Consider the following 26,370-nt stretch of genomic DNA (forward strand, 5'->3'; position numbering starts at 1 on the left):
ATTTCGTACATGTTTGGTCTGTCTCTAATGATGAGCCATTACACACATGCTAATATTGCCAATACACCAGTTATAAAAGAACAAGCTCTTTAATTACGACAGCTCTACCCCATATGTTCCAATACATGCATTTTAGAGGACTTCTTTAAGTGCTTTTTTAGGTGCACAATTTCTACCACATGTCAAATAACCCTGATAATTAATTATAGCTTTTTGACAACTAATGCTACTAGTTCAACTTTTTGATGATTGGAAATTATTTCAAAAGCTCTCAGGTTAAAAGTGGAAAATTATCTGAGATTATTTTCCTGTGACAAAAATAGTTATCAATAAGGAATTTTATCAAGTTGCTAAAATGCTTTGGTTTAAGATTCTGCTCCTTTCCAATTACCTGACATAGCTTTTCTGTACTGACATGCTCAAAACTGTAGTCTTGAGACATAGAGCTTCAGAGACTTGCATTTATAAATAAATTAATCTGGTTCTTTGATGCTGGGACAATGTAAGCAGGTTCCGCCCTTTGCTAATTTGAGGAAGAAAAGTCAGAATTTATGCCTAATTTTAAAACACTTTAAGGTAAGGAGCAGATCATGTACCAGCTTCCATAGAACCAGCTTCCTGCCAGGTTACAACACTACATCACCTCTTGTGTTCACAGTAAGTGGCCCTGCCCATTAGTTTATTAAGATGGCTGATGTTTTGTTTTCAAGTTCTTTTAGCATCTCTATTCATCTAGTAAATGTCATTCTTTCAGGAAGTCCAGGTGAGGAAAAAGCAGGCTGTGTTATAAAAAGAGTATCAGGATATCACAGAGAAATACCTTATCAATCTCTTTATTTGTAGGTTAAAATGTAATGCCATACAGTTCTTAACAATTACTGACTGAAAAAAATTATCTGCATAAAACAGAGCAAAACTGAAGGAGACTAATTTAAAAAGCCATCTTGCTTTAACTTCTGAAACGATTACATACAGAATAATATACATATTTACATTACAAGTATATTATATAAATATAATATATATGTAATCTTGTAACCACAATAAATATCAAGGTCTTTTTTAGGCACACAGCATAGAAAAAAATGCAGAATCTGCACAATCCTTAAGATTCTTGGAGTGACTCACTCTAACATTGTTTTCACACTGAAAAAGCAAATATTTTACACCAAATATACAGCCACATTTTATGTAGTCCCCAGTGAACAGGGAATCTTTAATCACCTTCCTATAAGTCTACTCCTTGATTTTCTAATACTATTGCTCTATACAGCTATTACATAAGAAAATAGTTTGCAGGTTTGTTTTTTACTCAGCTAATAGCCTAAGTAATTATCAGTGCTAATAAAATAAGTACAGCATATCTACATAAGGTATATACAGGTGTTTACACAAACACAGGTTTGGTGAACTACTACTAAGCTCACCATTAATACTTGGGAGTTAACCTGAAATTCAGAAAAAAAAAGGATTTTCAATGATATAACTCAGAAATATGTTATCATTTGAGCGAGACCTGGGCTTCAGAAATAGAAAGCTTTAAATTTAGAAGTTAATTAAAAAATCAAATTCCCGGCTATGCTGGCAGAAGTAGGCTGCCATTGAATTTGCATGTTTCCTTCAGTGCAAATAAAAACTCAGAGAATTGATCCAAAGGGAGTTTTCTCAACCAGTACTTACAGTCATGACATTTTAAAGACTGTCACGATGGAGCACCTGAGATCGCGCCCTAGTAAGTGATGCTGACCACTTCTCCTAGCAGGGCTGTGATCAGTGAGAGAAGAAACAAACAGCACTTTTTTTTTTCTGTTGTTACAAATCAGACTCTGGCATGTCAGGCATATCTGCCATCAGGTAGCCAATACCATAACGTCCATTTGGAGCTGTGTCCAGAGTTGGTGACCCAGTCTGTTTTCGATATATGTTTTTGCCAAAATTTGGAGACGGCACCTCACTTGGACTCTTCCCATGAATCAGACTTGTATTATCTCCCTCCAGGTTAACAGGTTCCTTTATTATCCGACCTCTTTTGTAGGATACAGATGCCAAACTACCAGAATTGTCATCAATAAGGTTGCAACAGCGTACCATGAACACTATTGGGACTGGCAGTATGGCCAACACCATCAAAGATATACAGACAATCATTCCCCATGTTGGATAGCTGTGGAACTCTTCCGTAGCCTGAGAAACACAATAGAAAAACTATTAATACATCTTTACCAGAAAAATAACAAAAACCCGCAGTTCTCACTGAGGTCTGTAGTTTTCAAGCACATACTCCACTGCACTCACAATGTGGGCACCACTACAGATCTCAAATTTGAAGAGTTATGGAGACGTAGGATTGCTATCTTTCTGCCAGTGAACAGGACTAAAACATTGTTGAACAGTTTCTGAGAGCACTTCAGCAGCACACAAATCAAGATTTTCACTTTAGGCTTTCTGTTACATTTCTCTCTAGTCGTTCCCCAATCGTTTAAAGGGTGTCCAGAACAGAAAAGCATGCAGTGGTATCTGTAACTATGCCTGGAAAATTAGCCCTTGTTCTGCAAGCTAATAGCTGGTCTAGACAGGAACCATCTCAGTTACTGCCCTTTGCATAAACTACAGGTAAATTATAATGCTGGGGGCACTGACTGTACCCCACACCTCAACTGCATCCATCCATCAATGGCCAACAGGCTCCACTTATCTAATTCTGTACCTGGAAAGGAATGGAATGTTTGGTATTCTAAGGTATTTCTCTTTCTAATTTTTGAGGGTAAGAATTAAATGTAACAAGCATTTTTCTGAGAATCATGTAGTTGTCTGGATAGAGGCAGGCATACTATATACCTATAGTAAAGCCAACCTCTTGTCCTTATCCTTTACCTGTCTTTGCTGTGACTTCCCCCATGGCTAATTTGGGAAAGTTTTGTTAGATTAATTTCTCTGCCATTTTCTCTCTCTCCATTTTGAATAAAAAGCCTGTAGAAATAGCTGAGGCTCATGAGCCTACAACTAGCCAAAGTCTTCAGAGTTGCTTTGATTGAATATCTTTTTGAAGTCAAAGATCAGAACTGTCTTGCCACTGACCCAGACAAGTTCTTATCAGAGACAGGTTTTATTACATCTGCTACCTACACATTGTGATATGTGTTCCCAAAGAGAAAAAATTATGACATGGCTAAATCTCAATATTTAATTCCACATAAAAAAACCTGACGTGATATCTGAAATGATTTATGCATTTATCACCTGCTTTCTGCAGTAAGACTTAATGAATGTAAACAACCTCTCCCGTCATTAAGAGTTTCTTCTTCATACATTATAAAATAAATGTCACCCAGAGTTTGTGCCAATCAGTTATATTTTAAAGTAGAACTAAAATTTTAAGATGGCTGGTTTTACATCAGTTACTTAAGCTAAAAGCAATCATGTCATTATTTATACTGATTTTGAATTTCTAATTTTCGTTTTTTTATCTGTTCATGTGTTTCTCAAATGCTTCAGACATGATCACTATGATGACGGTGATGGTATCATATATACATACGAAATCTACATATAAACATACATACTATATACATACCCTATCTTCAATCCAAGCATTGTAACCAGGAGGACTTAATCCCATTTGGACAATGCTAGCTACCAGCAGACACAGCAACACAAATGGTGAAACATACTTCCACATGTAGTAATAATACTGGCTTGGAGAAAACCCCAGCATATCCTTCAGATCCTCCATAAATCTGTGAAGGGATTAAAATGTTTTTGTTAGTGTAGACACAGATTTTGAGTGCTATAATCGATAGCACCTAACCTGAGGGAACCAACACACTGGAAAAATGCATATTTAGAAATAGCTGTAGTTTAAATTACTTGATGGGCTGAAAAGTAGAGCTTATACCAGTAGTTCAGACCAGATGAACAAAAGGAATCCGTGCACAGTGCAATGACTTAGTAAGCTGCTTGCTGGACTGTGCTGGAAGATATTTAAACTTACTTTTCTTTTATAAGACTCTTTTTACATTTTCTTGTATTGTCTACTGGATTGTTTACCAGCACATCTTACAGATTGTGCAATATTAATTTTGAAGCCACAGATGTACTGCAGTCTAAAAAACCAAATTTATTCATAAGCTATGGTTTGCATCATATAAGCTGCTGAAATAAAACTTTGCCAAGCTATAAAACTGCCTCCTTTCTCCTCAAAATTATAAGTTAAGACATGAACAAAACTCCTATTTTTGTACTCATGATGGAGTACATGGTTCCAGAGCCAGCAAAAACAGAGAATGCTTTTAGAAATTATTATTTTGGAGTGTGCACAAGCAATGATTGTTTTAACTCCCTTGTGGTCCCACTCCCTTTTGAAATGTGCATCTCAAAAAAGCTCTTATAGAAGGATGTCTTCCAAACAGTTACACATGTGAATCTTCTGTCATGTAAACCCTCAGAAAAAAATTTTAACTGCACAGCTTGATGTATTCTATTGTTTGTTTACACTGAAATAAAACACATAATTACAAGGAAGCTGAATTTAAAAATTGATTGTGCCCTCTATAAATAGCCTTCTCTTTCTGAGATCTCCAGTTCTTCTTCCAGTTGAACATGAATCTGTTACCTTTACTTTAAAGTCTTCCATTGTCTCCATCCTACTCATCCTCTTCGAAAAGCTTCCTTTAGCTAAAGCTCCTTATAGCACTGATTCCAGCATGGGAGATTTTCCTTCTTGGCTACAGAGATTCACACGTTGTCTCTTTTCTGTAGCACCCTTTGGATGCTATGCTTTGGTTTTCTACTCTCTGATCAAAGACTTTATGTCTAACAAGACATTTACATGAAACTTCATCTACAAGGAACCCTTGTTACTACCACAGCCAATGGCAACCTGAGGCTGTTGATACTGACAGTTTTTGCAAACTGAATTGCTAGATTCCTGAAGGATATTCTGGACATACATACATCAGAAGAAATACTGGGAATACTCCAGAAAGAGGGTGGTTATTACAAATAAGAAACTTGGCTATTAACTTTTCACTGTATCCTGTCAGAACTCCTTCTGAAAACACGAATCACCAGCACTGTGAGTCATAAGCAGAGGATTATCATATTTTAGTTATGCCTAAACATCAACTTCCTCACAGGTAAGCTGCTGATTTTGACATGTCTACCTCCATTCACAGTGGAGCTTGAACATGACCAACTTTATAACATCTTTTACAAGATCATATGTTTTGTATCTATAGCCAGGTCATCTATTTTATCTTTTGGTTGCATGTGTAAAATAATCTACATGGTGTTTTTGTATCTAAATTATCAATTAGAGGATTATACAAGTGGTCCAAGTTGGAATTCTCCCTTAAAAAGCAAGTAGAGCAAGTACTAGAAAGACCAGAAACAATATCTGGAAACCATAAAATTATATTTTCTTCTTATAGTTTTGTTTCATTATGACAAAGGATTGGCTGATTATTCAGCTCAAACAAGTAAAAAGTCAAACACACCCATTCTATGTCACACTTTTTCTTCATGCAAAGGAATTACAGATGTTTTAATTGCTTCAGCACACTGACCTGTGCATGGAAAAAGTTATTTTTGATACAAATTCTCCTATTCCTTATATGTGGCATATATTGATCTCAATTACTGAACACATTCTGCTGATTTTGGATATAAAATAAATTAAACAAAGAAAAGAAAAAAATTAAGAAGGATTTATGATCATTCCTCTTCACCCCATCTCCAACAGGTCACATTTACTTCCTTGTCAACTGTGCTACTTCCAAGTAAGCTTTGACCCTGTTTTTGCTATCATCTCCTCACAATTAATGCAAAGAAAAAATAATTGCTATAACACCCCAAACTAAATTTAGTTCATAAATTGAAACTTTTTCTTTTTACTGCCGTTAGTTTCCTTTCAAGTAGTATTTCTCAGGCTGCCTGGAATTTTACATTGAAATATTCATCCTCATCTGTTGCTTAGACCATGGTTATTTTTGAAATCTTTCCCTTGATGTCTTTGTTGAGACAAATTCCTTATACTTTCATATCCAGCCTCCTTTTTAAATCTCTGGTTTCATCTCTTTTAGTGCATTTTCCTCTTTTTAGACCTCTTGCAATCATTCTTTGGGTTTCAGTACACTGTTCTGATGTAATCTATCTTATTCCAAACCTGTTCATAATAACAGGCTAGACTCTTGACCAGACTGACATGATTTCTAATTACTTGTATTTCTACGTATATGTCAAGTGCTTCATACAATACAATCAAAATAGTAGTAACTAATGTGAAGAATGGTGTTGATATGGACAGGGAGATACATTTCCTTCACTTACTTGTCTATCCCATAAATTCGGATGACTGCAATATTCTCCAAAATGACCACAATAAGCAGGGGCAGAGTAGCTGAGTAGTCATCAAACATCGTCACGAAATAATTTCCAGAGCGCTGCACAAAGATCAGGCCAATAAAAAACGCTACCAAGCAGCAGATGACTGGAATAAAGGACAGAAATGTGAGCTGTAACTACAACAAAGTTCCACGGACAAAGAGGAACTAACACGTTATTTCATAAAAGTACTTTTATTTCATAAAAGTAAAGTCAGTAACATTTTACTCTTTAGGGGGGGTCTCATTTTTAAGAATATTAGTTATCCTACCTCTTTCCTCCAAAACAGAGAAGTTATGAAATTAGAATTACTAATCACCATATCAGAGCAGTCCTGATTAAGCAGCAGAGATTAATCAAGTGACTTATTTCTCAGTAAATGTAATGTAAATGCAAAGGTAAAATCAACCAGTAGGCAAAATATCATGCATCACTTTTCCGAATTCAGAAGTAAAAAGAATTTAGAAGTGAAAATATGAGGGAAAAAATAATAGGAAAAAGTTTCTATGATTCTAAAAAGACTATGATTCTAAAAAATACAAAGGCTGAATGGACTTCCCCTAAGAGATCATTCACAGCATAAAATTCTATAAGGATCTGACTAAATGTATTTGTACACTAAGAAACATTTCTGTCCCTACTTTAGGGACAACCCAAAATATATTTCTTGAAAGGCTGCATAATGATCCTGCATAATGGATCTCAATATAATTTTCTCCAACTAAATTGTCAATAAGAGCACTTAATGCTTAAGTAAGTAAAATTTCAATAAATCGTGAAATCAGTTGTAGGCTGAGCATCAGTAAGACTGATTCTTACAGTTAAGGTGCTCTTTTTTTTTCTCACAGTGAACCTAGGCTAATGATGCACCTAAGTAGTCCAAAATTAGGTGAAATGAACCTGGGTCAAAATATAAAATATCTTTACAGAATACTCCCATTGCATGAATCCAAGATAATCAATTATAATTGATTTTAGCACTGAAAGTAAGATAATGACACTGTTTGAAATACTATGGTAGAAGTCTAATCACTTTCTTGAACCTCGTAGGAACTATTATATAATAATTACGTTATTATTATTATATATTATATAATAAATATATAGATATAAAATATATTATCATATAATAATGACTTTCTGAACTTTCCACCACTCAGCATGAGGCATGACATTGTTGAATGCAAAATAAATTTAAGCATTTGAGTTGGTTTTCTTGAACTCAAAGAGTTGCAAATGTGCTAACAATTCTATAAAAATTAAAAGTTTTTGTCTTGTAAGCACAAAATCTATTGCAGCCATAATCCTTCTTAAATGCCTCTGGTACTGCATGAAAAATAATCCAGGTATTTCTTTTTTTCAGATAATTAACAAAACACCACATCAAGTTGTAATCTTTTGAGTACAACTGAGTTTAGCCAAAATCATGCATGCACACCACTTTAAAAAGTTACAAGAGAAAGGCAGTTCTTGAATATTTCTTCATCTTAATTATTTTTTAAACAGTGACAAGGAATTACTGTAAAATGCTCCATTACACCAGTGTAATAACTATACATCATGGTACTTGAAAACATACTTAGGAAGAACAGTTAATTTCTAATTGTTGCACTGGTTGATCAGCAAGAAGTTAAGACCCAATTAAAGCAACCAAACAGACCAAAATGTGCTCAATAACTCAGGACTTCTGAAAAATAAATTGATTTATTTTTTTAAGAATTTGATTTTTTAATCTATCAGATATTACTTATTATCTCAATAAAGTAAAGAAAGCAGTTGGGGAAAAAGCAGTGCTCTGCTGCATCAGGGGTTAACTCTTATAAAATATTATTTCTCTCACAGAGTTTATAATTTTCTTCACAGAGATTGATAATGTTATAGCATCTTTTTTTTTTTTAATTTATTTTCTAACCCATCTTTTACAGACATTGATATGAAAGCTGAATTTGTGCATAACACATCAAATCTCTTGCAGCTGTCCTGAAGGTTTTCAGAAACCTAGCTTTCACACCTTTGCTGGTGTTTTATACAAAAGAGAGAAAGCCCTACAAGTCAAAGCTACATGAGCATGATACACCTCAAATAACTTAGGGCACTTAAGTAATAAAAGACCTCAAACAAAACAACTAGATGTCTTGTTTAAGACTTTATAAACATTTAACAGGGAAAAATACGTTTCTCTAGAGAGTAACTGTACTCATTTCAGCGTAATAAAAATTTCATCATAAATTAAGATTTCTTCTGGCCTACTCAGGAATAATTTGTAGTAATTTGCAATGTATTTTCACTCTTTTCTTTTGTTTCTCCAATGTGTGACACAGGCTGGAATGGAAAGTATTCTGAGAGAGTCCAAAATGACTGACCATACTGAAATTTTTAACAGAAATTAAATTAATATTAAATTAAAGTTTTAGGGTGTTTATGCTACTGTAACACTCAGGAAAATATTTTAGTGGCAGATATTAATGTGCCTGTGCATGGAAGTACAGTCTGGAATACAGTGGTTTACTGCTCTACAAAATGCTCTGTAAACTTTCATGTCCAAAAAAAAAAGAATTCATAGTCTCAAAACAAATTTAGCTTACTGCTCAATGGAAAAAAGAAAGTTTGTCTAACTCACCAGTAAGAATTTCTTTCCTGACCTTGAATGTATCAACAATGGGCGTGATAATGCCTTCAATGGTTCCAAACATACTTCCAAGTCCCAAATTTACTAACATGAGAAAGAACATGACTGACCAGAAGGGAGAAGCAGGGAAGTGGGTCATTGCTTCTGTAAATGCAATAAAAGCTAAACCAGTTCCTTGAACTGCCTGTCAGTGAGGGAAAAAAAAAATTATATCATTATTCATGAATTTTTTTTGTTTTGTTTTTTCAGTAGTGTGACAACCTGACAAGTCTGACTTCATGTTCACAGTGTCATTGATTATATTTCGAAGGCAGAGTGGGAAGTTGCTATCTAATATATAATTCTTCCAATTAATACTATTTACTGAGACATGAGAATTTGTAAGTTGATTTGTATTAACACAATTCTTTCATAGATTTATGTTTGAAGGTGTCTCATGGATCATCTGGTCCAAACTTGGCAAAAGCAGTCTAAACAAGATGGCCTAGCAGCCTGTCCAGCTGAATCATAAATGTGTCCACTGACGTAGAATCTACCACTTCTACTGGTGATTAGTCCAAGTGCTGATTGCTCTCATTATGAAGAATTTTCCTCTCATGTCCAATCAGAAGTTCTTTCTCTCTTTCCCTGATAATTTTGCATAACAGCTACAATATAGGACTACTACAAAATACATTCTGTTTTCTCCAGTAAGCATATAAAGGATTTCATTTCAATACTTTTGTTTCAAATTTAAACAGTGGCTATAGCATAGAAACTTTAAAAGTCTAAGTCACCAATTTTATATTTTATCTTCAGATGCTGGTGTAACTATATAGAAGTCAGTGATTCAATCTGCAATTGCCTCTCTAGAGCTAGAAAACTGTAATTTATGTTACAGATTTGGCTCACTGTGAGATTTCAAAACGGGGTGATTCTCATTAAATAACTACCTAAAAGTAGGTAATAATTTTTTACTTTTAGTATTTTTATCTAATAATTGTATCTTAAAACTAGAATATCTTGCAGTCTGACACAGGGAATAGTTAACACTTCTGTTTAGTCTTTGGATAACCCTCCCACTTAAATCTTCTGAAAAACAGAGCTTAAAAACCTTACCACCCCCTTAGAAGAATGATATAATGATCAAAATATATTATAAATCAGTGAAGACTATATTAAGACATCAGACCCAAAAGTCCTCAAGCGAGCTGGAATGCAATCATGTTTTCATCCAGATCTTTCTACGTGCATGGCTCACAGGTACACTGTCCTGACACTCTGTGCAGGTACACTTCACATCTTACTTCAGGCTTACAAATACTCATCTGCTCATAATCTCTGTATTCAAGACTTAATCTCACCTTGTCAAGTTCATCTTCAATTTGACAAGATTTCAGACCAAGAGAATCAAACTGTTCTTCTTTGACTTTCTGTATAATGTCATAAACTAAATTGTAATCTTCTGCTGTAATGCTTGAGAAATTGATATGATGTGGGATCATATCTTGGCTGAGATTGCCCATTTTCAAAAGTTTTAAAATCTTCTCTGAATTTCTGTAAAACACAACAGAACAGAGAGAACAAATTCAGTGGTCTGTGTTAGTTCATAAATGAAATAAACAGTAAAAATAATTTTATAAAAAGAAACGGGTATTCATACTGGGTAACACATTTTTCATTTATGATATTGGCTTTGAAGCCCAGAACTGCAAACACCACCAAAGTTGCCAGCACAGAAGTGAAAAAATTGATGAAGGACACCAGTACAGCATCAAAATGGCAGTTGTTGTCTCTCTTGTTGTAGCTTGAAAAGGCAATGACTCCACCAAATCCAAGCCCTAAGGCAAAGAACACCTGAGTAGCAGCTTCTCTCCAGACCTTGGGCTCCAGCATTATTTCAAGCTGTTTGAAATTAGATATAATATATGTCAGCTATAAAATGCATTTCTATTATATGAAAAAACAACAGAATAAACCCTACATCATACAATGCTAATACTCCACTACAACCATATTTTCAATATGATAAAAACTGAATGCAACCCCTGAAGTTGGCAAACTTATAGGTCAGAATTTCTGTTTATTTTATATTATCTAAACATCAGAGAAACATGCTATACAGCATGTTCCCAACAATGAGACACTACTGGAGCTATGTAACTGAAATAGCACCTAGTTATACTGAGAAATAAGAGAGAACCTTTTTTTTTTACAGTATTAACTGTCTTTTATTTACAGTATATGTACTGACTTCTGTTAGACTTAAGATGTATTTTAGATTAATCTAAATATCTAGTTCTTTTAATAAATGCAACGAGTATGATTAAACTTGCTTTCTTGTTACTTTTCAAACAAGCAAAAAAAATGGTGAACATGAGATACACATGCTTATATGGAATTCTATTACATGCAAATATGTAAAGCAAAATGAAATATATGAAAAGAACGCTCGCCACCAAAAGCTGTATAAGTGCATGAGTCAAATCTCTTAAGCCAGATGCCTTGAACTTAATCCTATGTTAAATGGGTCATGTATTTCAGGGGCAACTAAGCCTTTTATCAAAAAGTTAACAGTATTGGTCACTGAGATTAACTGCATTGCTCCTTCAGCAAAAAAAACTTTGCAAAAAGTTATGGGTCATCATCTGTCTATCTCAAATTCTTCTAAATACTAAAGCATAAAAAAGAATTAAAGAAGTACATGTCAAATTTAAACATCAGATTTGCTCAAGCTGATTCAGGGCCTCCATCAATGCAAGTGACTTTTATTTTCTTTAAGCCCTAGGTTTATTCATAAAAGTAAAACTAAAAAGCATCAGCATAGATGCCAGCAGTATTAGACTTACTCCGAGGAGAAATAAATATGCTATTATTACAACATTTTGAATAAAATGTCCATTTCCCATGGAGACATAATATTTATTACACTTATGCAGCAGAAAGATTTTTTATTCATTTATATATAGCTGAAATAAAATATAGTTGGGAAAGAAAAGGTGTTTATGACAATAAACATATTCCTGACTTACAATTTAGATTACAATTACAATGCACAAGTGGCTATTGCACGTAGTTCTAGCTCTGTATAACACTGTTGTGCCAGAGCTTTCCCACCAGAGGGAGCATGAGGAACATTCCTAACTGTACCAAATTCCTAATTGGTTGAAATATCAAAACACTTCTCGCTTCCTAAAATATATCCTTTGTTATCATCAAAAGTAGTGTGTTTTCGGATACATGTAGCCCAGACTTCCAAACTAAATTCTAGATTGATTTCATATTAGGTATCATACGCGAAATTTTGGAGTCTCTGTACTTCAGCTTCATATAATCCTACAGTTTAGCTGCAGCAGTTGATTTAAGTGGTCTTGTCACATACCTTTCTTTAGGTTTTCCATGAAGTTTCTTATTTAGAATTTCTGCTTTGTTTAACAATCATGCCAAACAGAGAAATTCTCCCCTTCTACATTAGTCTTGCACTCTCACATCTGGACCAGTGTGTGCCAGTCCTCTCCCATGCTGGCATAACTCATGGGAATCTGCTGCAATCGTCTGTGCTCAAAATGTAGTCATTTGCTCAGCTAATTGGGCTGAAAAGATGTTTCTCCCTCCCCTCTCACATTTATCTACCTGGATAATTTTCATGCTAGATTGATTTAACACTCCTTTTTATAGCCTGGATACCCAAATAAAGTATTAGGAAGTAGAGTGAATGAAACAACAGGTGAGGCAGCCTTAATTTCTTCAGGTAGTCTCATAAGAACCTACAGTCCAAATTAGCACTCAAGTACAAAAAAATTTTAACGGAAATATTTTGTAAGGTTTATATTCATATATAATACCTGTGACATACGGACCTCCTAACTTCAAATTTAAGCCACAACTGAAATTCTGATACAGAACTTGAAACTGTCAGAATGAATTTAGAACCATTTTTCTTTTTATGTCATTTATATGAGCAGTTGAAACAATTTTATAATTAAGTATAAATGTAACTGTACAGTAACCACCAGCTGCAACTTATTTTAAGTCTAATTAATGAAGTAGTGAATACTGAAGAGGTGTTGGTATCCAAGGGGAGTTTTTATATTTATTTTCCCTCAGTATTTACTGGTACTTCTCTAGCCAAAGAAGGTATTAACACTGTGGTTGAGAAACCAAGTTATATCTTATAGAGGTCTGTATTTCACCTCCGTTTTAGACTTTCCCTCATTAGTAGGCATTACATTTCTCTCTTCCTCAGGTTTCCCAAATTTGCCTGAGCAGCCTGCAAGTTCCTGCATAACCATGACTCTGTAAAGAGGTGACAGTGAGTGAAGTGGAACATGACTGCATTAATGTGAGAGCTGACAAAGGTCATTTTTATAGGACGACAGTTTTCAAGACTCAAAACACCTGGAATCAAAACAACTGACAACAGCCTGTCATCTGGCATTAGCCACTATGTGCATTGATTTTGATTATCTTATGATTTAGCTTTCATTTTTGAAATAATAGTCCTGTTCTTCTCAACTGTATTGTGAAGTGGACTTATAGGAAAGCCCATTTCACAACACAATATGAAGCCCAGACTTATACATTCCTCAGTATGGCTCTGACTATTCAAACACACTGTTCCTGTAGTATGGATGTAGTTGCAAGCATTTGAGATTGGTGTGGGTAGAATTTAGATCTTCAAGCTAAACAATTATTTATAACATCCTTTATCACCTCCGTAGTTAGAAATTCTAAAGCTGTGTAAGGCACGTTCCTTGCAAAAATATTGGCAGTAAAAAATAGATGCTTATAACTGCTGCTATCTGGGCATGTCATAAGAAAATTGATAAGGAAAGCTGAGTGGCGAGTACTTACACTACTTTACTATTAAATACAGGTCTCCTATACTTTGGGCTACTATGCACATAGCTTTAATTTTTTTCCAAGAAGGAGGGAAAAAAATGCTATTTTTCAAAAGGGACAAGTTAATTCCATATGCCATGATAGTTTAAAGTAAGGCACTGACACCCTAGAACTAGACATTTCAATATTAGAAAATGGCTAACTTCTCTTTTCACTATCTAGAGCTCTCTAAACTTCCTGAATCCTCTAAATTATACTCTCAGTTGTTTAGCTTTGTAGAGGCATATAACTCCGGGAACCCTCACCTAAGAGAAGTAACTCTACAGACTGCTGGAACACCTAGAGCCTTTGGACTTTAGGGCTTGGTATTGTGCCACTGAGATAAACAAAAATATTGGAATTTAAGCAAACAGAAATACAGCCAAATGTTCTATGAAAACAATAAGCCTAAATGACAGCATTCATAAATGGTCAAATTGCCACTGAAACTTTAATACCCTGCAAACAGAAATTAAGTACATACCTTAGGGGTGAACATGTGACGAATTCCATCCACTGACCCATTAAGCAGCAGTCCTCTGATCAGAAAGCATAAAAGTACCACATATGGAAAAAGGGAACTAAAATACATGATCTGAAATACAAGAAGGTTACATGACATTTAACATGGACTTTCTTTCAATAGATTCATTCACTACACAGTATCCTTTGGATAGATGACTGAATCGATAACCATCGAGACATATGCAGAACACTTCCCATTCCCCTTGTCTGCAGAAGAAAGCAAAATCACATGATTGCAAAATTAAATTCTGTACAAAAGTGATACAACTGCCTGATATATTTATCACTAACCAATAAAGAGCCACTGGGCTTCCAGGGAAATTCAGTATTAGTTCAGTGAGATGAAAACAAAGACAGAAGCAAACTGTTGCAGAAATGCTTCCCTTTACAAAAGCATTTTGACTGGGTATGGCAAAGGTATGCAGCGTGAATAGAAACTAGTTTTGTCTTCAGAAGGAAAGTGGACAAGAATCAATAGGAAGTACATAACCAATGAATTCAATCTAAGTAATGCTTACTGTCAAAACAACAAAAAGTAGTCATCAAATCTGATGTTTCATTACCCATCACTGAAAAGAAAATTTATTCTGTAAAGTTTAATAAAATGATTCGCTAGTTAAACTTGCTACTTATTTCTTTAACTGAAATGCCCCAAGGAGGTCACAGAAATTGCCATGTCACTGCCAAACTTTTTAACAGCAAAGAATTTTGCTATTGGGACAAAAGCTTTTTCCTCTGAAAATCCCACCAAGATCAACAGATCTAGCAAATCTTTCATCAGTAAATCCAGCTGGCTGCATGCAAAGGAAAAAAGACAGGTAATTGTACTCAGATGCAAAGGGCTGGTAAGTTATTAGTCAAAAGAAAGAATCCAGAATCCTAGAAAGCATCTGTGTTAATGCCAGAAGCATGCATATGTGAATGCACTGCAGTCATACAGTGAGTACACATAGAAATTTATTTCCTTAAACACTCAAAACACAGAGACTCATGCTGCACAACAAAGCTGAGATACAGTTACATGCAACAATTACACTGATGAGAAGCAAAATTATTTTTCTTCAGATCTCAATTCCCACAAAGCTACTGCTATTTACAATAAAATTGCTAGAATTTTAATGCTTAACTACTAATATTCCTCTACTTGAGATTATAAAGATGCTGAGGTCAATCAAAGCACTTAACCTGCTCCTACAGATTTTATATTATGTTTCACATAAACAAGGTTTGGTGAACAGAAATGTCCTGAAATGCTTCACAATGAAACAATGTCATGCAGGTAAACAGTATACTCACTTTGCCTGAAGACTGAATGCCTTTGATCATGGCTAAGCATACCATGACCCAGGCAGCCAGCAAGCAGATAGTCATCTTCCAATTTAAACCCCCACTCTCTGACAGAGAGCTGGAAATATTCAGTGCTTCTCTGTACCAGTAATAAGTGGTTGCAGAACTCTTTTCACACTCTGGCTCCACAACTGTCAAAGAGATGTTAGCAAGTAAAGAATGGGTTCAGGAGAGATACTTCATAACAGTCTTCTACCACTTCTCAATATTTCTAATTGTGCCATCATCATTTATTAAGAAACTAAACTCACAAAACAGTCTTAAGACATTGTCTAAAAGGAAAAGTGACTGCTATCAGTGAAAGCTTCTGTGTATATCTTTTAAAATACACTTTTGGGATAATGTAATCCTCTGCATTATGGCTAATCCTACTCCAAGGCAGAATTATTTCTCACTTCAGTACTAAACAGTAAGCAGGTTTAGATGAAGACATATATTCCATTTATCACACACAAAATTACATTATCTGCATATGATACTATGAATTACATACTATGAAAATGATCCCTCTGCAATGAACACAAATTTGAAGACATATGGACAACAAATTTTTGATTGTATCTGCTATGATTTGATACTCAAACAGGGCCTTAACTACCATTATAAACAATAAAGTAATAACATAATGATATCAAAGTTAAGAGAAAAGGAAATAAATGGTTCCTACACAGATATATTTAATGAAAGTTGCTATGTATATTCAAGAAGTGGTTCTTTGGATCATACTGTAATTCTGTTATAGTCATGTTACCAAACAGTTTAAGAAACTGTGTATCTAGACATGTAACATATAAATAGAAGATTTCTTCAGAGAAAATATTTTCTTAAGTTCTTTATAAATTATTTATACCTGGCAATCAACCATACATGTAAGCATGTCCTGAGTCAAGATAATTAATGGAAAAAAAGGGGGAAATATACTCCTTTTAAGAAACCCAACAGACATGACAGATCTTCACAGAAATAACCTATTTAAATGGTAAGATATTATCAAATATAATAGTCTTCTTTTCTTAAGCTTATTTCAGGTGGTCTCTGCTCAAGTTAGGCTGACATGCCATATCTTAATATTTAGGAAGGATAAGAGTATATAAACAACCACTGCTGCTCAATTAATGGACAGTAGCTTGTGGAATACATCAGTTTGACTGTGGGTCAACATTTCTAAGTACTGACTATTTCTGTATAGTAACTGAGGCAAGCAACTCTGGAAGAGACACTACAAAAAAGTACAACTTTCAAACACCCCTGGTTGTTCTTTATTCAAATGCTAAATATACACAGAAAATATAATTAAAGAAAACTTAGGATCTGAAATAAAAGGAAAATAAAAGAAAAAAAAAATCATATATCAATATCAATAATAATACAAAATGTGTACTTCTACAAGATAACCAAACCCAAGAGAAAATGAACTTTTCATGCTGTTATAGAGTATGTCTGTAAGAGATTATCTCATCACAGCAAAACTCAAAGGACTGATTATCTTATTTCTATTAATTTACAAAGAAAACAGTGCTCTTATCACATGCATTTCATTGATATTTAAGTTTTCCATTTTCTCCTTTGTTAGTAAACCAACAACTTTTTGCCAGGAAGTATCCTACCAGTTGAAATGTAAAAATATCCATCTTTCACCTTTGTTTTTCACCAAGTATAAAAAGCAGAATGAACATCAGTAAAAAAGAAATAAGATTTATTTTCTGCAACATATTAAAGAGCATTCTCTTAATTTCATTACTCTTTAAAATGCTGCTGACAGTGATGTTTCTTTCCAAATATACTTTGTCTTAGATTAAGTTTTTGTTGTATTTTTTCAAGTATTATAATGTGACATCTTATTAAGACAGAAAACCGCTTTTGCATTGAGCATTTTTGCACACAAATATCTTCTTGAATTGTAGTTTTTCTTCTTTTTCCTTGAAAATCTCAAATTTTATATATATTATTTTTAAGAACCTTATGTTAACATAGACTTACAGGTATGAGATGCATTTTTAACTAAAGGACATTGGTCCCATGGTAATGGATGCTGAAAAGACTGGGAAAAGTAAAACAGGCTCCATCCAATGATGACATTGTAGTACAGGGCCACAAAGAAGCATACCTAGCAACAAGGAAAAAAAAAAAAAAAAACCAAAATGTTACATTTATGAAGTAAATAAAAATTTCCCTGCTGAACTTCTGCATATTTTTGTACATCAGTCAATGAACCTAAGTTTAATTCAACTAAATCAGAAGAAGAAGGGAACGACTTGTCCCATTAAAGTACCTGACATTTTCTAAATTTTCACTTTTCTCCATATTTATCATGTTACACCTATACTTTTTTGGCATTTTTCCTCCAGAAGATTACTCTCTTTCACAGTTCTTAACTTCAAAAGAATCAAAAAATACAAGCTGACTGACTTAACAATCACATATATACCAAGAGTTTTAATGGATCAATTCAAGTTCAAAGATCTTTGAAAACACTGTAAACTGACCTTGATGCCCAGCTATAAATCAATGGTCTTTCCCTGCAGCAAAACAGGAAGTCTAAATCATAAAATCATAAAATCTGAAAGCAAACGACGCAATGTTAAAAAACTTACTACACAGCTTGCAAATCCAATTCCTCCAAGTTTGGGGCTGATATAGTTCCACACACCAATACTTCCTCGACGGATCCTCTGCCCGACAGCAAGCTCCAAGAAAAAGAGTGGAATCCCTATTATCAGTAGCAAGACTAAGTATGGCACAAGATAGGCACCTATGAGAGGAACAAAGTATAAATCAGGGTAAATGGAAGAAGAGTCAGAACTTGACAGAACAAACGTGAAAATTTCTAATAGCTTCAAATTTTAATTAACGTCCTTCATTGCAAAGCTTTTTTGATGCAAGAATACAAGAATAATTTTAGCTGAACCTTGAGCCTAAATCCTGTAAGATATCAAAAACCCAAAGACACCTAATTTATAAAGCACTGTAACGTGTTTGAGGCAAGCCTTACTGCAAGGGAGATATTATTGAAATGAGTTATTTGTTTGAAATTTTGGACATTCAATCAAACTTTTTAGAAATACAGAATCATCGGGAGCTGAACCAATACTTCTCAGAAAACCTTACGGCTTGACTTGTAACAGAGCAGCAAGACTGAATATAAAGGAAGTACAGAAAACACTCAGTACACAACATCCTGAGTGAGCTTCAATCAAAAGAAGTTTCAGAAGATGTCTCTTGATTCCTCCATTTCTCATGGAGATGCTCAAAAAGGGATTTCATACTGTACATAATAATGATGCAACCCAGCTAAGCAAGAAAACTGTATCAGCCTGTTGCTACAAGGCCCCGGACAGAAAACAGAAACATGAGGTGGAAGCAAAATGGAGTATTGTAGCTCTGTATCTTGCAGTACTCACCAACTCTCTTCTTCAAGTCATATTTGAAAACTTCACCTTTACATAAGCATTATATATAAAAAGCAATTCCTCTTTTTAAAGGTGCTATTCCCAGAAAGGATCATACACAATTCTAACTTACGGATGCAACCCAATTTATTTCAGGAAGTCTGACTGCAAGCAAATACATCCATACACTAAGTGCACTGACAAGTTCCAAGCCTAACTTCCTCCCTGGTGTTGTGGAGTATTTAGTACTAGAGCTAACAAAACATGCAGGCATCAGCAATAAGCAACATGGCACCTGACTTTGTGTGGCTCTTACACTGCAATATAAAACACTGTGCTAGACAACTAACTCAAAGGCCTTAAACTTCTGTTTGAAACTATTATAAGGCTAAGGAAGAACATTTGAGAGATGCAGACTGCAGCGTGTTGAAGTAAGCTACAAAGCAAAGATCTAAAGACCTCAGAAGCCTAAATTCAGAGCTGCTAACTTGAATAATCAATGTCTTCATCCTGTGATGAAAGAGAAGCTGAGGAAAGTTCAGAAACCAATTTAGCATTTATCCTCAACTCCAGCTAAGTCCTACTTCAAGTTCTCTCATCCAGGGTCAACTTTCTAGAGCTTTTTAGGAATCTATCAAAATGCACTGGCATTTTCATATTCTTAGTGGGCAATTTATCTCATGGAATACAGTTTATGTTAGAAAAGCCAAACTTCTCTAGGCTGTGCAGGAGGTCTCAGATGTTCTGGTAGCATTTGCTCCCATTTAGTAACGTCCACTTGCTATTTTGCTCCTCATGAAGTACACAATAATTGGACATCTCCTTTCATTACAAAGACCTTATAAAGATATTAATCATGGAGAGTTCAAGACTAGGGGGAAAAAGGAAGAAATAAAATCTGAGAAAAATGGGAGCCCCGACACAACATGTTGATCTCCCAGAATGTGTCCAGAGGCATTGAGTTGCTCACAGGACTGAGAAACAGACCTGGGAAAATTGGGGTTATTCAGTCTGGGGAAGAGAAGGCTCTGGAGAGACCTCACAGAACCTAACAGCAGTACCTAAAGAGGACCTACAAGAGAATTGGAGACTTTTAATAAGGGCATGTAGTGACAGGATAAGGGGGAATGGCCTTTAGATGAAGGAGGGCAGATTTAGATTAGATATTAGGAAGAAATTCTTTACTATAAGATTGATCAGGCACTGGAACATGTTGCCCAGGGGGGTTTTAAACTCCCCATCCTTAGAACTGTTCAAGGTCAACTGGACTGGGTTCTGAGTAACCTGGTCTAGTGGAAGGTTTCTTGCCTATGGCAGGGCAGTTTGAACTCGATGATCTTTAAGGTCCCTTCCAAACCAAACCATTCTGTGATTTTAGGAAAAACTACTGGCACACCAGAAAAAGAATATTCATCATGTACCTCACAGTCTATAGGCTATGTTAACAATGAAGTAGATCCTATGTTTTATTTTCATAACATGATAATGTGCTCTGCAATGATACTGTCTGACAGTGCCTACAGAAGCATTGTTTTTACTGAGGTAGCAGCTACATTGCTATTCAGTACTTTGGTGTCTCTTGCAGTTCATCTTCTATGTGCACTTAATGGAAAGAATGCAAAGGACTAACTTTCTATTAAGAGACAAAAAATAAATAAATGTGAGGAAAACCGAGGAACAAAGTAACAACCACATTCAAAAATGAGAGGGACTATCTGTCTTAAAAACATATAACACAGAAACCATTAAATACCCCTGACTGACTTTCAAAATTTCTGCAAGACAGAATTTACATGGCAAGTGAGAAGCTTTGGCATCACTATCTTTAAAAAATCTGTTCATACAATTCATTGAAAGCCAACAGTACACAGGTGTTATATCATGCTACCATAAATGATACCTTAGATCTTAATTAGACAGATGTGGCATAGCTGAGCAAGACAAACCTATACAGCTCAAAAAAATTTGGGCCTAGTGACTTACCCTGTATCCCACTGGATGACTGCACTAGAGCAGGAACTGAACCCAGCTCTTCAGTGTCCCAGTCCACAACCTTAATCACAAGGCTGCAAAGTTAAGCACACGTTTAAAGACTGGGCTGATGTGGGTGTTTTATGGTGCAGTATCAATGTAAATTGCAAAATTTATCAGTTAGATTCTACAAATAAATGTGGTGTTAAATCCATGTTACATTAGACATGACAACCCTGTAATTCAGTGGGTAGCCAGACAGCAGAGTTCACCTCTATACTGCTAGGTTTGTACAAAGCACTTGAAGTGCTGGTTCTTCTGATTATTCAAACCTCCTGAGCTTCCTTTTGATCTTGTTCCTGTTGCCAAAACGGATATAGCGGAAAATTGTGCATGTGTGTTTCAGTATGACAGAGCTTGGACATAGCTGGATTATATAACTGTATCACAGCTGCAAAGGGCTTCTGTACCCCATAGTCAACATGAAACCACTGCATCTCTGAGCAAGTAATTTGCTGGTCTTCCTTTGAAGCTAGACATAATTCGTAGAACTCTAAGACATCCTCACTTCATCCTAAAAACAATCACTATGGAAATATCTCAGCATGTCTGTTATTTCCCTGTGCATGAAAACATGGGTCCTGGCAGTTACAATATTGGATAAGTACCATTCTAATTTGAATTTGAATAATAAATTGGCCTTGAACAACATCCTACAATCATTTGTCTGCTACACCTATCAGCTAAGCTGCCTTCTGAATATTACAATTCTGCATAGTTCAGGATCCCCATGTCTCCTTTCTACATTTAAAAAATTATTCAACTGTGAAGTATTTTTTTTTCTTTTGCCTGTTTTGGTACATTGGCTTTCATATTAAAAAAACTCATCTCAATAAGAAAAAAAAACAAACCTCATCCTTCTTCACTAGAATGAATGAATGACAAAGATATAAGAGATTTCATTAAGATTCCATGATTGTTAAAACAGCACTGCACTGATTGCTAAAGTGCACAACACTGCTTTGTTGGGTTTGGTTTTTTTTGTTTTGTTTTTTTTGTTGTTGTTGTTGTTTTAATTTGTTTTTATTTTTTTTATTTAATCAATCACCAGAATGGGATATCTGGTAAATTGTCTTCATTGAGATTACCATTGCATTTGGCAACATTATTGATAGAAGTGGAATAATGACATTGGTTTTGATTTAAGCTCTTAAAAATGCTCAAAAAAATCATAAAATTACATGATTCATTAGTGATTAAAGAGCTGGAAAATACTTTCAAAAGCAATAACACAAAGCAACATAGCCATTACCTTGATACTACAGAAGAATTTTCTTCTCCTAGCAATTCTTGATGCAACCTGAAAAACGTATTAACTTTCCACTTTTGCTTCAGCTGCTGCTGTGCTAGATTTTAATTAAGTGTCTGGTGTCTGATTTAATTCTTATCCAGTCAAGGTGAAGTTTACTACTGCCTTGAAGAGAGATCCCAGCTCTTACAGCTTACTAGACACTTACTAACAGAACGCAGGAAAGAAGCTGATGTTCAGATGAAGATAAATTTATTTTCAATGTCAAATGCTAAAATTTTTGAAGTTATGACAAGTGAGCAACAAAATACTCCAAGTTAACAGTATACTAAGCTTCAGTAAGTAAAATTATGTACTACTAGAAAATAGAAACTGCTTTTGTCAGGAAAACTCTGATAAATGGTTTTATCTTTTAGCTGTAGGTTTATAGTCTGTCCTGATAGAATAGTCCTCCTGTCACTAGTTTCACTTTCAGTATGTTCAGGTGTGGCTTTTTACAAAACTGTGCTAGAGTGAATATCACCTTAGCCAAATAGCTTCAATGAAGAATTACTCTTGCCAAGTAGAAACAAGACATTTTGAGTACACTAAAGTACAACTAAATTTTAAGTCTTATAATACTAAACTAAAAATTATACTGTAGTTATCAGTGAACTCAAGGCACTGAATATAAATTATTGATCTAAAGCTAATAATAAAGCCTCTGAATCCATATTCAAGCGTTGGAATACAAGGGATACTTGCTTTGCTCTCATTTCTCTTGTATTAGTTGTTAGCTTCTAACAGAGCACTGCAGAGGAAAAAGCACAACTGCTGTGCTTTTTCATTAGACCAAAAAACTTTAATGTCAATCTGCTGGTATTTCAGCAAAAACTTCAGAGTACTTAACTGTAAAAACTCACAGTGTGACTCTACCCAGGTCATTTTTTTCAAAACATAATGACACTATCATCTGCTACAATTTTTCCTATTTTGCTCACAGCTGTTATCTATAATTGTTTAGTAGTTCTTTTGACTTTTTATATCACAGACAAATTTAAAAAACTTACCTTTAAAAAAAAAGAAATATTAAAAAATTAAGTTAATGCTCACCAAAATGCAACACAAAATCTTTGGGCATGTAGTATCTTGTAGACTCCTCACTTTTCTTCAAAGTAACACACAGGCATTTTAGCAGAAAAGCTAATTTAATTTGCTTTGTACTTCTAATTATGTAACAGTATCATTATACTTCTGTTAATCCCAATGGGAAATGACAACCAAACAGAATAAACTTTAAATATTTTCTTTATTTGAAAATAGTGAAAGGTGTGCAAGCTGTCCTTCAGATGATAGTTATGAGCAGCAGAAAATTATAAATCTAGTTTGTCACTATTTATGAGCATCTTGGCGAGACTGGGTAGACTTGAGCAGTTTTTAAGGTTATCAAACTTAGAAAGCTGATGGCAGCTCTGAACCTATGTTATGTTAACAGGTTATGAAAATTGTTATATGGGAACTGTGCTTATCTGAACAAACACACATTCACCTTCATGTAGTAAAGGAGGAATAAACAAATCCTACAGTGCAAAAATGAAACTGAGCATACTCAGCTCCAGGGCAAATCGCCTTTATCAAGAATCAAGGATGAAACAGCTTTTTTATCTGTCATGCTCCAAAGAGTGGAAGAGGTGCCCTAAGTGCCAGATGGGGCCTGGGCATTGCCTGCCGGGGGTAAGAAGGGCCTGTATTGAGGACAGATAGATCTATAGTCAGCTCCTCAAAACTTTACTGAACATCTTCAGCCCCTATTTCACAGAGCCTCTAACTCCTCTGTGCCCTCCCTCTGAAGGTAAAGAAAACCAGCACCTTAGAGTGCTCTCAGCCTCCTCCCAACTCTTCTGCCCACTCAGTACACTCGGCATTACATCCCCAGTGTGGACCCAAGTACATCCCAGCTGCACACCTGCCTTTCCTCTCACCTCTCCCAACAAACATTTTTCTGCGAATAAGACAAGTGTAAAAGTCAGCAAAGAGCTACCCAGTCTAGCTATAACTTTGTTTACTATAAAAAATACCAGATATTACTAAATATTTATGAGTTGCTATGAATTAAAGCAACGGGAGTAAGTATTAAATAATGACAAGAAGTAAATTGAAAGAAGTTGGTTTGATGAAACAGACCAGACCCACAAACAGATTGCAAAGATACCTACAGACATCCAAATTCTCACTGCAGCCTGGTGCTTCTCAAGCTACTTTTAAAGATGGTATCACTGGTATGTCATTGAAGCAGTAGAGAGCTGATGTTAGGAGTGTCATTATACCACAGGCCACAGCCATAAACAAACTATATCTCTATTGAAAACAGGGTGGGAAACACATTAATTTTTCTCCACAAAATTCTCGAATAACATGTATCTATTTGGGCTAACCTTGCTGTGTCTTATCTATGTTTATTTTGTTGTTCTTATCACAGCAGTTTAGATAAAAAGATAAAAATGAAGATTACTACACAGTTAGGATTTGCCTTTTCTTTTACTGGTGGTTTTAGAATATAGTGTTGCAAGAAGACAGAAGGAAAATACTGAGTAACTATGATTTTTACTCCTTTTTTGTTTAAATTGAAACTGGATTTATTGGTTTACTACTTTTTAATATACTTCTCTCCCCTCACATGGTACTTTCCAGATATAAGCTCCTTAAACACAGAGAAAAAAATGAAGGTCTAAAGTGAAGGTAGAGATCTAGTCATGCACTTCACTGAAACAGTTCTAAAAAAAAATCAGAGAAAGTTTACCTTATACCAAGAGACTTCAACAGGTATTTATAGCAAAGTTTTATCAGCAGAAGATTATAGAATAGTTCTGTATTTACAGATATTTACATGAGTTACATAAAACCACTCTAATTTTACCTAGAATACTTATTTGAAATAATTTGTGTAGCAGAAAACATAACTTCATATAAAATGTGTGTAGGTTTTCTTACCATGTGTTTGAAGTTTTCACTCCCTCCCCCTATTCTTCTATGCACTTGTGACAATTATCTATCCATCTGCACACACATACAGGCACCAAAGTACTTTACATATTTCCAAGTTTTGTGCCACCTTCTCCATCTTGCACTATGATTAACTTGAAAACCAAGCAAACTTCAGCTCTAATGATCAATTCCTTTTCTTTGTTGTACAGAAGGCTGCCATTTGCTAAAATGGTGCAAAATTATTGTTAAAAACCAAATACACGCTTGTCTCAGCATGTGCAGAAAACATTGTATCTCCACAGACTGTGTTATACATCCAATTTTCTGCAATCACAGCACAGGAGAAAATACTTTACAATCTCACATGGCACCATAGCTACTTTTTCAAGTTTAATTAATAAAGTGTAATAATCCATGAAGATTGGCTGGTTTACTGTTTTGGGGGGGGGGGTTGTTTTTTGTTTTTGTTTTTCTTTTTTTTGAAATGTGAAATTATTAACTAATTTAATTCATTTATATTTGACCAGAATTAAATGTACCCTCATTAACAGAGTAACTTTAAAAGCACCTGAGAACATGAAACCAACAGCCCGAGGAGCACACCAATGGATCCCTTCTTTTGGTTCAAAGGAGAATCCAACTGGCTTGCAAAATTCCTAACTACATTGGACAGACTTTCAAAGGGACATAACTATACAAAATAAACTGCTGTAGTCCATCTTGATACCATACTTTAAATCAATCATTTAATGACTTTCTCTCCAGAATAAAAGAGAAATAAACTTAAATGGTAGTAAAAAAAAAAAAATTAGTAACTAGATATAAAAGAATTTAACTTTATTCTGAAGATAGAATATTTGAAAGCATAAACTTAATTTTTAGTGCTTGAATTGAGAAAAACAAAAAAAGAATTACCCTTGTATCATATTCTAGGCTAATTTCTATACTCCTCAATTACATCAGTCGTATCATTCAGCTTTTTAAAAAGCAGCAGG

At 34.8% G+C, this 26,370-nt stretch overlaps 1 protein-coding gene across 1 annotated transcript in view; it reads right to left on the reverse strand.

Moving 5' to 3' along the window:
* Positions 1-817: 817 nt before the first annotated feature.
* The window catches only part of SLC6A15 (solute carrier family 6 member 15), a 37,385-nt gene continuing 11,832 nt past the window's right edge, over positions 818-26,370 (reverse strand). The window contains exons 3-12 of the mRNA XM_014888540.2: positions 18,337-18,494; positions 17,723-17,849; positions 15,692-15,873; positions 14,355-14,465; positions 10,653-10,894; positions 10,354-10,546; positions 9,002-9,194; positions 6,328-6,487; positions 3,575-3,737; positions 818-2,184 (exon numbers count right to left, since the gene is read on the reverse strand). Coding sequence (XP_014744026.1) covers positions 1,813-2,184; positions 3,575-3,737; positions 6,328-6,487; positions 9,002-9,194; positions 10,354-10,546; positions 10,653-10,894; positions 14,355-14,465; positions 15,692-15,873; positions 17,723-17,849; positions 18,337-18,494 — 1,901 coding nt within the window. The 3' untranslated portion in view covers positions 818-1,812. The remainder of the gene's footprint in view (positions 2,185-3,574; positions 3,738-6,327; positions 6,488-9,001; positions 9,195-10,353; positions 10,547-10,652; positions 10,895-14,354; positions 14,466-15,691; positions 15,874-17,722; positions 17,850-18,336; positions 18,495-26,370) is intronic.

Source organism: Sturnus vulgaris, chromosome 5, assembly GCF_052056855.1.
Source record: "Sturnus vulgaris isolate bStuVul1 chromosome 5, bStuVul1.hap1, whole genome shotgun sequence".
Classification (NCBI taxonomy): domain Eukaryota; kingdom Metazoa; phylum Chordata; class Aves; order Passeriformes; family Sturnidae; genus Sturnus; species Sturnus vulgaris.